Here is a 10,767-nt window from a genome sequence, read left to right as displayed (position 1 = left end):
CAGCAGGATCACTCCGACCAGGTGAGGCTTCCTGACCTCCTGCCTGTTGTGCTGCCACGCTCAGGGCAGCAGGGTCCAGCCCCTGCTGCTGTCCCCATACATACAGGCTGCAGGGTCCTGCCCCTGCCTGCTCTCCCGACACCCTGTTTAGGTTGGATATTAGAAAGAGATGTTCTACGGAGAGAGTGCTCAGGCATTGGAATGTGCTGCCCAGGGAGGTGGTGGATTCACCATCCTTGGAGGTTTTCAGAATGTAACTGGATGTGGCACTTAGTGCCATGGTCTAGTAACCACGGGAGGGTTCGCTTTGATGATCCTGGAGGTCTTTTCCAACCAGGTTGGTTCTATGATTCTATGAGTCTCAGGGCAGCAGGGTCCAGTCCCTGTCTGCTACCCCGAGGACAGGAGGATCCAGCCCCTGCCTCCTGTTCGTTCCCCTGCCCAGGAAGGGCACTGGCCAGGCAGCAGTGGTGTCTGAAGATCTTCTGCCTTGGTTGCTGTGTAGCTCAGGCTGCTGAAAAACCTGACTCTAGTGTGTTGCTAGAGCAGCAGCACAGCATTGAGGGAGGTCAGCAGTGCTGGAAGTTAAGGCACCATTGATCCGTGTTCCACTGTCTTAACGATAATCTCTTCAACCTGCTGTGTCAGTAAACTCCTGTGGTGCAAAGCCTTTGGCAGCACCAGGTTGTCTCCTGTGTTTAGCTGAGAAAAAGACTTAAGATGAGTGCACTAGGGTTGGTTTTACATCATAAAAATGTGTTGTTTGGTGCCAGAAGAACATTTCAAGAAAACCATTCTTTTCTGCCCAAATTCTACCTAAATCTGCAAAAGGAAAATGTCACTTTTCTCTCATCTCCTGCAAGGATTTGGTGCTGGGTGTGCTGAAGCTTAAGGAGCCTTTCAGTCCTTGGGAGACATTTGGGAATCTTTCTCTTTACAGTGTATGAGCAGAGAGGAGCTCCCATAGGCCATTTGCTTTGAAATTTTCAGTAAAGACTCTTACAACTTATCATAGAGAACTACCTTACTAGCAGCTTCTGGAGATATTGATTTCATAGAATTTTAGGGGTTGGAATGGAGCTTAGAGATTATCCAGCCCCAACCCCTGCCCTAGGCAGGGACATGTCCCACCAGAGCAGGTTGCTCAAGGCTCAGCCAACCTGGCTGTGAACACTGCCAGGCTTGGGGCAGCCACAGCCTCCCTGGGCAACCTGGGACAGTGTCTCTCCACCCTCACAGGGAAAACTCCTGCCTAATATCTAACCTAACTTTCCCTCCTTCAATTTGTGCCCATTGTCCCTTATCCTGTCACTGCAGCTCCTAACTAAGTCCCTCTCCCAGGGAAAGGTGTACGTACTATCTTATTGACTGTTTTAATAGACTTGCTACAATGTCATTGTGCCTAAAAGATAACAGGTTGTTTACCTGTGAGAAACCTTTTACATTGCTAACTAGCAATCAGTATGTTGGAGAGTTAAGAAAGTTGTTGAGATTCCAGTGCTACATTAAATCTCTTTGGTTTCAAGGCATATCTTGCCTGAAGGCTTAAAAATAACAATGTTCTTTGTTGTCATGTGAAGCTTACAGATGTTGCTAATCAGCCCATACAAATGGAGAACCCTTACAAAGAGCCCCCAAAGAGATGTGTCTTATGTAGAGTAAAGGTGGACTATAAGAACGTGCAGGTGAGTGCAAACCTTCCTGTCCTTGGATGAAGGTATCTGGTTTTCCTGGCTTTAAATGTGTGTGTAGGAAACCCACAAGGATTAAAAAGATGGAAAAATCCTTTCCTGTGTGTAGAGGTTTAGAACCTCAGAGTGTGTGCAGATTAAGGGTCAAACAGTGCAGTAGTGATGAGCTGCTCAATATATTAGTTCTATGTGTCAGTGCAGTAACTTGGTTATTTGCCAAGCAGACTCCTGGATTCACACAGTTCATCTGCCATAGAGTTTGTGCCATAGACATTATTATGCCATAGAATGTTGGATGATGATGTTAGAATTCTAAGATAGAATGTATGTTACACCATGGCAAATGCTGTCCAGATCCAAGCTATACTTTATCTGCAGGTAGAACTGAGTTCTGTAAACACACATGGAAAAGTAGGATAATGCAAGTAGTAACTAAAGCTCCAAAACAAGTTCTGAAACTGACTCTGCTTTTCTTTAACAGCTTCTTTCCCAGTTTGTTTCTCCTTACACCGGTCGCATTTATGGCAGACACATAACAGGTATGGGAAGTATTCAGTCACTTACTGGTTAATATCTTTCCAGAATTAACTACTACCAACTCTGTGCATTCTGTAACAATATTCCTCTGGTGTAGGAGTGAAAATATCCATCAGTTATATGCATTTTTCTAGGAAGACGTAGAGGGACTTTTCAGTAATATTCCTTTCACCCTTTAAACTAATGCGTTGCTTAGTGTTGAAAATATTCATCTCTTCAGGCTTATGTGACAAGAAGCAGAGGGAAGTTACAAAAGCCATTAAAAGAGCTCAGATCCTTGGTAAGTATGATTCAGAGAATCATGGAATTTGTTGTTAAGAGCAGAGCAGAGGGGCAGAATCACCTCCCTTGGCCTGCGGCCCACACTGCTGTGGCTGCAGCCCAGGCCTGGGTTGGTCTCTGGGCTGAGCTCACACTGCAGCTCATGAGGAGTTTCTCATCCACCATCACCCCCAAGTCTCTCCACATTGTTGCTCTCAGTGACTTCCCCACCCAACCTGTAGCTGTGCCTGGGATTGTGATGGCCCAGATGTAGGACCTTGCCCTTCATTCTGTTGAACTCCATGAGGTTAGCATTGTTCCACCTCAAGCTTGTCCAGGTCCCTCTGGATGTCCCATCCCTTCCCTCCAGCATGTCGATGTTTGTGCTCTTGAATTTTCTAAGTCAAAGCTACTTTTCTATTAACACCTCTTCCTTATCTTTCCACAGGGTTTATGCCAGTAATGTTTAAGAACCCAGCATTCCTCACAGACCCCAAGATATGTAATATCAAGTATCCAGAGTAATCTACTGTAAAAAAGGAAACAATAAAACTACTTTTCACACCTATATACCTGTTTACTGGAAATGTGGTTTGCTAACAAAGTGTGGTTGACTTGAGGGGTGGATGTCAATTGGTTCTTGATGATGAATTGTTTTATGAAGGCTCTAAAATTCCATGTCTGAAGAAGATGAAAGGTTGAAGTAATAATATGAAAGATGAAAGCAGTAATACAAGTGGCAGCTCTATGGACCCATTGCTCTGCTCATAGGTCTTGCTGACTCAAGTCCAAGTGGCTGGTTTTGCCCTTGCTGGATTCTAAGATGTGGGGAAATAAACAACTGAGGTTTCCTAGGGATGCATGAAAGTTGTGGCAGTAGATGCAGACACCTGATTCTGTGTTCAGCTCCTGCTTTTTCAACAGCAGCTTGAGGCTGTATTACTTTGAGGCAGTGTGTCACCTGCTGCTATGGCTGTTAGCATCCTGCCAGCAGAGTCTTTAATCCCTGAGAGAGAGAATGCAGATGGAACTCTGGAAGCCAAAACGAGGGAATGTCATCTGGACTTGTCTTTCTGCTGAACAGGATTCATGCACTGGAAAAACAACTCTCCAACCTGTATGTTTTGCAACTAACAGGAGTTACCTCTGTCAGTTACGGGCTAGTGAAATGGAAGGTAAATCTTGTCTACACTATGTAATATACATCCCTGCAGTGCTGGAAATTGATAATCACTTCAATACCTTGGCAGTAGCTTTGGGGGTGAGGTCATCTGACCAATCACTAGCAGATCAGAAAGTAGGAGACTGTGAGGATTTGTTTGTGTCTCTCTGTTCAAACAAATCCTCATCCGTTTCAGTGCTACTCAGCACAAGCTTCATTTCTTGGTCACTGTCCTCTTGGTCTTGAAGTGATTTTTGGTGAAGCTGCAATGATCTGGATTTCTTGAGAGCCTTTGCTCCTGCTGTGGTACCTCTGGCTTTACGCTTGCTTTGCTGTCTCATTTCAGCTTCAGTGAAATCCTTTTCCTCTACCATGAGAGTCAGTTTGTCCAGGACATTAATGTTATGGTCAATGTTACAGCAGTTCTGGGAGATGTGTTGGCCTTTGAAGGAAACAATACATGTCTGAAGTCCAGAATTGGGGAAAAATGTTTGCAGTGCCTGACAAAGGAGCATGTTCTCCTTTGGCTCTCCTGAGGAGTTTCTGTCTTCTTCTGGAAAGAAAAAAGTCAGAGTTGCAGAACCTCTTGCACACTTCTACCACTACTGTTTCCATAGAGTCATGGAATTTTAGGGGTTGGAATGGACCTTAGAGGTCATCCAGCCCCAATCCCTGCCCTGGGCAGGGACACCTCCCACCAGAGCAGGTTGCTCAAGGCTCATCCAACCTGGCTTTGAACACCTCATTTTGGCTGCCTCAAGTTCAGAAGTGTTTTCTGCTTCTGCCAACAGAATCAATTTCAGAAGTGTAAGACTGAAATTACATTTGATAACTTACCTGTACAACTTTGTTGCTTTTTCCTCTTTATTTCTTCTTTTAATTGCCTCACCTCTGCTAAGAGATTCTCTACGCATCGTTCACTGACTTCTACTGTAAAGCATATTTTCTGCAAGGAAAAGACCATTAGAGCACATTAACAGTATTCACAGAAGCTGATTTTAACCTTGCTGCAAAATCCTTAAGGTACTCCTGAGTAAGCTGGACACAAAGTAGTAAAAAGCTTAATGAGCTTGAGGTGGATTTTCTAGATAACCTAAACCTTGTGTTGAATGAGGTGCAAGATGTTTTATTTGTTCCCATCTGAGGAAAGGAGATCTTACAAACTACAGGTAGCACTCCTTCAGAATAGTCCTCCTGGGAGAATTTATTAGTGGGCTTGAAGATATATCAATGTACTTTTAAGCAAATGGAAAGTGAAGTCCTCAATTTAAAAAATGTTAGTGTCCAGCTACTGAGAGTAACTGAAACTCCTTGACCTTTCCCTATGCCCTTCAAGACACAACTGTGTTCCTCATGGAGTGCAAGATCATAGAATCATGGAATTTTAAGGGTTGGAATGGATCTTAAGAGATCATCCATCCCCAACCCCTGCCCTGGGCAGGGACACCTCCCACCAGAGCAGGTTGCTCAAGGCTCATCCAACCTGGCTTTGAACACCTCATTTTGGCTGCCTCAAGTTCAGAAGTGTTTTCTGCTTCTGCCAACAGAATCAATTTCAGAAGTGTAAGACTGAAATTACATTTGATAACTTACCTGTACAACTTTGTTGCTTTTTCCTCTTTATTTCTTCTTTTAATTGCCTCACCTCTGCTAAGAGATTCTCTACGCATCGTTCACTGACTTCTACTGTAAAGCATATTTTCTGCAAGGAAAAGACCATTAGAGCACATTAACAGTATTCACAGAAGCTGATTTTAACCTTGCTGCAAAATCCTTAAGGTACTCCTGAGTAAGCTGGACACAAATGGTTGAAACAGATGGTGTACAGATGGTGCACCCTCTGCTTGCCTTGCTCGTGTAGCACTGCTGAAGGTACGGTAGGTATGCCTGGCTTACCTTCAGTTCCTCCTGCAAGGTGGCATACATCTCATTGATCTTATGAACCTCTTGCAGGGATCCATCTTCATGAAAGAACTGTGACCTGCAGACCAAGAACATAACTGCAAGTTGCTTATCCCAGGGCTTACTTAGTAGGGGCTTTAAGGAATAAAGAAGCATTTTGGAGCTTCATGCTCAAAGTTAAGACAGACAGCAAAGTATGGGACTAAACTAATTTCCAAGTCCAGGAGGACAACAAGTGAGCAGGGTATGGGTGTAGCATTTGCAAAAGCATTTAAATGCTTTTCTAGAAAGAGAAGTCTAGTTGTGTTAAACTGGAAGTTACAGCTCTCAGTAAATATGGGATATATTGTACCTGTGTTTTCTTACTGCTCTCACAAAACCAGAAGACATGCAGGAACCAGACACTGTTCTGTAACCTTGCTGTTCTGCCATCCCCAAGTTGGTAACCACCAAAGGGACTTTCTGGAAAAGACTTCAAAAGCAGAAGTACGAAAACATGATCTATTAACATAGAATCATAGAATTTTAGGGCTTGGAATGGACCTTAGAGATCATCCAGCCCCAAGCCCTGCCCTGGGCAGGGACACCTCCCACCAGAGCAGGTTGCTCAAGGCTCAGCCAACCTGGCTGTGAACACTGCCAGGGTTGGGGCAGCCACAGCCTCCCTGGGCAACCTGGGACAGGGTCTCACCACCCTCACAGGTGGCACAGATCTGCCTAAGATCTAGCCTAAATTTCCCCTTCTTCAACTTGAACCCGTTCCCCCTTGTCCTATCCTGACATCCAAAGGTCTTTGATGGTTAAAACTTGTTGACCATTAAGCATCCCAGATGGAGACTTAGAGTATGCTTAGTCCTTGCTCAATGTATTTCATCACACCTAGGTGACTCCTTATGGCTAAAGGCAAACTCCCAGAGGAAGCAAATGCTAAGCAATGCCTGTATTTCCCCCACCCTCGTTCTGGGCACAACACACCACACTGCAATACTTGTTAAGCCTAGCCTGTGGGCACATTGTCTCTGGAGAGAGTTATCACCACTTGGAATATTTTAATGGTATGCTAAGATGAACACCTTGTATGGTTCATCAAGCCCAACCTGATCAAGACCAGCTCATGTGCATACATAAACCCACGGCATCTGCCTGGTGATGCTGGACTACAGATATAAAGGGACAGGGACATCCAGAATAGAATCCCAGGGTAAATTTCAACGGGGCTTTAGCAGCATAAGGAGTAATGGTATTTAACATGTGAGTTTCAAGGTGGGGGGGAAACCCCTGAGTTATCTTATTTAAGGTATAAGTTTCAATGGTGAAATAAACAGTGTTGGTCATTCAGCTGCAACACAGTCAAAGAAACTGTTTCAAGTTACAGCTGTAGGAAACAAAGCCCTTACCCTTCCTGGGGCCGATGTAAGGCATGTTCCAGTCTGTAAGTAGAACAGGTTTCTGTCATCACGCTGGAGGTAAGCAGGAGGAACACCAGGCCCTGGTTTGAGAGGTGTGACTGCAGGTTCTTGTGAAGAAGTCTCTCCCGGAATGTCATGGTCTGCTCCGTGTTCCGTCGGAATTTGTACCACCCTATTACACTCTGCAGGCAGAGCAAAAGTTGTTATTGCTGTTGGGTTGTGCTGTGCACTGTGATGTGATTCAGTAGTCTGAATTGTTTGGTGCTATGTACATATTCAAGCTGTTAGTCAGCTTGAAACCCTAGTGGTGTCCAAAGCCTTGACCAGCAGCATGAGGGACTAGATGAAAGCTTAAAATCATAGAATCATAGAATTTTCGGAGTTGGAATGGACCTTAGGGGTCATCCTGGGCAGGGACACCTCCCACCAGAGCAGGTTGCTCAAGGCTCAGCCAACCTGGCTGTGAACACTGCCAGGGTTGGGGCAGCCACAGCCTCCCTGGGCAATCTGGGACAGGGTCTCACCACCCTCACAGCAAAAACTTCTGCCTAACATCTAACCTCAATTTCCCTCCTTCAGTTTGAACCCACTGCCCCTTGTCCTGTCCCTGCAGCTCCTAACACAGATCCCTCTGCAGCTTCCCTGGAGCCCCTTCAGCTCCTGGAAGGTGCTCTGAGGTCTCCACACAACCTTCTCTTCTCCAGCCTCAACAGCCCCAACTCCCTCAGCCTGTCCTCATAGGGATGAAACTAGGGATAAAAATAGGGGTAAAAATGAGGAGAGAAAAAACCAAACTTGATCCAAGAGGTATCCAGAACAGACTCCAAAATCTAAGTGAGCTCCTCAGTATGGCTTAGATTTGCAAATAAAATACCTTCTTACATCCTGATAGTATTTTCTTCAGAGCAAGTTCATTCAGTTCTCCTGCAGAGTTATAAAAGCTAGAAGAAATTTAGGACAATTAGAGGAGAAATGGTAGAAATAACTGTTCCCTAGCATTGTGGCAACAATCTCAGTGTAACAGCTTTTCACACAGACACACACACACACTAAACACAAGGCTATGCTGCCACAGCTGCTCTGCTGGGACAAGAACACTTAATTCCATGACTCAAATAACTCTGGAGGTGGTTTTGTTGTTGCTGTTCTGGCATCAGTGCTACTGGGATACAAGTTAAAGATACAGCAACAGTCATCCCTCAACTGAAAAATGGTAAGATGGCTTCAATTCGATATAAAATCCTTGCTAACAACACCTAGGTTCATTAATTTCCAGCAAGATTTGAGAAGGAAGCTCTGATTCTCCCCCTCCAGGGGTGTAAACCTGCACAGTGTGTTCCCAGCTGTGACAGAACTCTTGAAGAGTTCAGGTTAGGGTTAACTGTAACTTTTTCATACCTATTTACCTAAGATCCTTACCTGAACAACTGGTAGCATGGAATATGCTTCTGTATATCTGGAAAGAGAAAGGAATGTTACTCTGGGTTCATCAGTTCAAGGCGTATGCTCTTCTTTCTGCTCTGATCAGCATTAAACTCTTAAAATCAAATGCATGAACATCTAATTAAATAATTCATTTTTCTCAGATGTAAAGGGAATCACATAAATTGGATTTTTGGGGTATATTTTTCTATGTTATCAAGTGAAAAATCAAGTTGGGTCCTTTGTTTTTCTCTCCGTTCTGCTGAGTACAGGAGAGGTATAGAATAGATTTCACTGGAGTTACTCTGCAGCAAGGTATAGATGCTGTCAGTAAGATGAGGCTGAAGAACAGAGACCCATAGGGTAGATAAGTGGAAGGCTAACATAGAATCATAGAATTTAAGAGTTGGAACGGAGCTTAGAGATGATCCAGCCCCAACCCCTGCCCTGGGCAGGGACACCTCCCACCAGAGCAGGTTGCTCAAGGCTCAGCCAACCTGGCTGTGAACACTGCCAGGGTTGGGGCAGCCACAGCCTCCCTGGGCAACCTGGGACAGTCTCACCACTCTTAAGAGTAAAAAACTTTTTCTCACATCCAACCTAGACTTTCCCTCCTTCAGTTTGAATCCATTACGCCTTGTCCTATCACTGCAGGTCCTAGAACTAGTGTTTCTTTCAAATTACTCTATTTTCTGCAGTAAAATTGTAATCTATGTAGCAATTAAACTGGTACACAATGACTCTCCTATGTTACAAAATAACCCTTCCCTGTGTTGCCTGTTACATCAAGGAGGATCCCAGGATATGTCAGCTTTGATCTTGCAGGAAGTTTTTGCCCTCAGAACTGGAAGCAGTTATCTATTGCCTGAAACCAAACAGGGTATTAAAAATGTGCTCAGACTCACCAATTGTATACACAACCTCAACATCGTCCATTTGTGAGTCAGTAATGCTGTTCTTGGCTTCACCTTTCACATCTCCAAGGAGAAAACCTTCCTTTGGAGGGGGAAAATAAAGTTCACATTAACAATAGCATTGAACAGACAATCCTGTTCTACTCTGTGCTGGTGCAGCCTCATCCTCAGTCCTATGTATGGGTTTGGGTGCCACAGTATAAGAGAGATTAAGCTAATCAGAAACCATCCAAAGGAGGCAATTAAGAGGGTGAAGGGCCTCAATGGAAAGCCATATAAGGAGCAGCTGAAGTCACCTGGCTAGGAACAGAGGAGACTGAGGGGAGAGCTCATTGCTGTACACAACTTCCTCATAGAAGGAAGTGCAGGGACAGCACTGACCTCTTCTCTCTGGTGACCAGAGACAGGACACAAGGGAATGGCCTGAAGTTGTGTGAGGGAAGGTTAGAATGGCAATTAGGAAAAGGTTCTTCACCCAGAGGGTGGCTGGGCACTGGGACAGCTCCCCAGGGCAGTGGGCAGAACACTGAGTCTGCCAGAGTTCAAGCAGCATTTGGACAATGCTCTCAGGCACAGCAGGCATTTTATGCCTGTCCTGTGCAAGGCCAGGAGCTGGACTTTGATAATCCCCGTGGGTCCATCCCAGCTCAGGATAGCCTATGATTCTACAAGGATTTTCCTTCTCATCTTAAGTGTAAATGCTGTCTACAGTAGAGGAAAAGAGCTGTGAAAATGTTGAGGCTCTGTGTGCTTGTTTGGGGGTTTTTTTTGTTTGTTTGGGTGAGAGCAGGTTCTCACTCATTTTCCATACTAGCCTGTAGTTAATAACAAAACAAAAAGTAACTGTGTTCTCAGCTGTTTCCCATTTCTTGTATTCTCACCCTAAACAGAACAGCCTGTGGCTGTAGAGATTCTGCCTCCTGCTAGCTGGGCTGACCATGGTCCCTGGCACAGGAATAATAAACACATTTCCTCGTGGATATCCCTCACAGAACTGGGGAGGGACAGTCATAGAACCAACCATGTTGGATGAGACCTCCAAGATCATCAAGTCCAACCCTACAGTGGTCACTAGACCATGGCACTAAGTGCCACATCCAGTCTCAGCTTGAAAACCTCCAGGGATGGGGAATCCACCACCTCCCTGGGCAGCACATTCCAATGTCTGAGCACTCTCTCTGTAAAAAATCTCTTCCTAATCTCCAGCCTAACCCTCCCCTGGCAGAGCTTGAGTCTGTGCCCTCTTGTCCTGCTGCTGGTTGCCTGGGAGAAGAGACCAACCCCCACCTGACTCCAACCTCCTGTCAGGGAGTTGCAGAGGGTGAGAAGGTCTCCCCTGAGCCTCCTCTTCTCCAGGCTGAACACCCCCAGCTCCCTCAGCCTCTCCTCATGGCACTTGTGCTCCAGTCCCTTCACCAGCCTCGTTGCTCTTCTCCGCCCGTTCCCCGCACAGCATCCCCATACCGCAC

The 10,767-nt window shown here is 45.3% G+C and overlaps 2 protein-coding genes across 2 annotated transcripts in view; one reads left to right on the top strand and one right to left on the bottom strand.

Moving 5' to 3' along the window:
- MRPS18C (mitochondrial ribosomal protein S18C) overlaps positions 1-3,014 on the top strand; it is a gene marked incomplete at its 5' end in the record, with an annotated part of 3,511 nt that extends 497 nt beyond the window's left edge. Inside the window, 4 exons of the mRNA XM_009070765.1 lie at positions 1,581-1,685; positions 2,173-2,230; positions 2,449-2,508; positions 2,938-3,014. Coding sequence (XP_009069013.1) covers positions 1,581-1,685; positions 2,173-2,230; positions 2,449-2,508; positions 2,938-3,014 — 300 coding nt within the window. The remainder of the gene's footprint in view (positions 1-1,580; positions 1,686-2,172; positions 2,231-2,448; positions 2,509-2,937) is intronic.
- A 765-nt stretch (positions 3,015-3,779) lies between these two features.
- Positions 3,780-9,377, bottom strand: FAM175A (family with sequence similarity 175, member A). Its single transcript, XM_009070764.1, has 8 exons — positions 9,290-9,377; positions 8,382-8,418; positions 7,837-7,903; positions 6,951-7,144; positions 5,906-6,025; positions 5,548-5,632; positions 5,241-5,353; positions 3,780-4,194 (listed from the first exon to the last, which is right to left on the bottom strand). The coding sequence occupies exons 1-8, from the start codon at positions 9,318-9,320 to the stop codon at positions 3,780-3,782; spliced, it is 1,062 nt and encodes a 353-aa protein (XP_009069012.1). The 5' UTR covers positions 9,321-9,377.
- Positions 9,378-10,767: the final 1,390 nt, after the last annotated feature.

This window comes from Acanthisitta chloris, unplaced genomic scaffold (assembly GCF_000695815.1).
Source record: "Acanthisitta chloris isolate BGI_N310 unplaced genomic scaffold, ASM69581v1 scaffold29982, whole genome shotgun sequence".
NCBI lineage: Eukaryota > Metazoa > Chordata > Aves > Passeriformes > Acanthisittidae > Acanthisitta > Acanthisitta chloris.
Note: the sequence above shows the minus strand (reverse complement) of the source record. Positions and strands in the feature narration are given on the sequence as shown.

Coding starts and splice junctions, on each gene's coding strand:
- FAM175A (XM_009070764.1), bottom strand. CDS start 9,320: ATGGACGATGTTGAGGTTGTGTATACAATTG. Junction 5,633..5,905: donor AGAGCAGTAAGAAAACACAG/GTACAATATATC, acceptor CTTGGTCTGCAG/GTCACAGTTCTTTCATGAAG. Junction 5,354..5,547: donor CCTTGCAGGAGGAACTGAAG/GTAAGCCAGGCA, acceptor TTTTCCTTGCAG/AAAATATGCTTTACAGTAGA.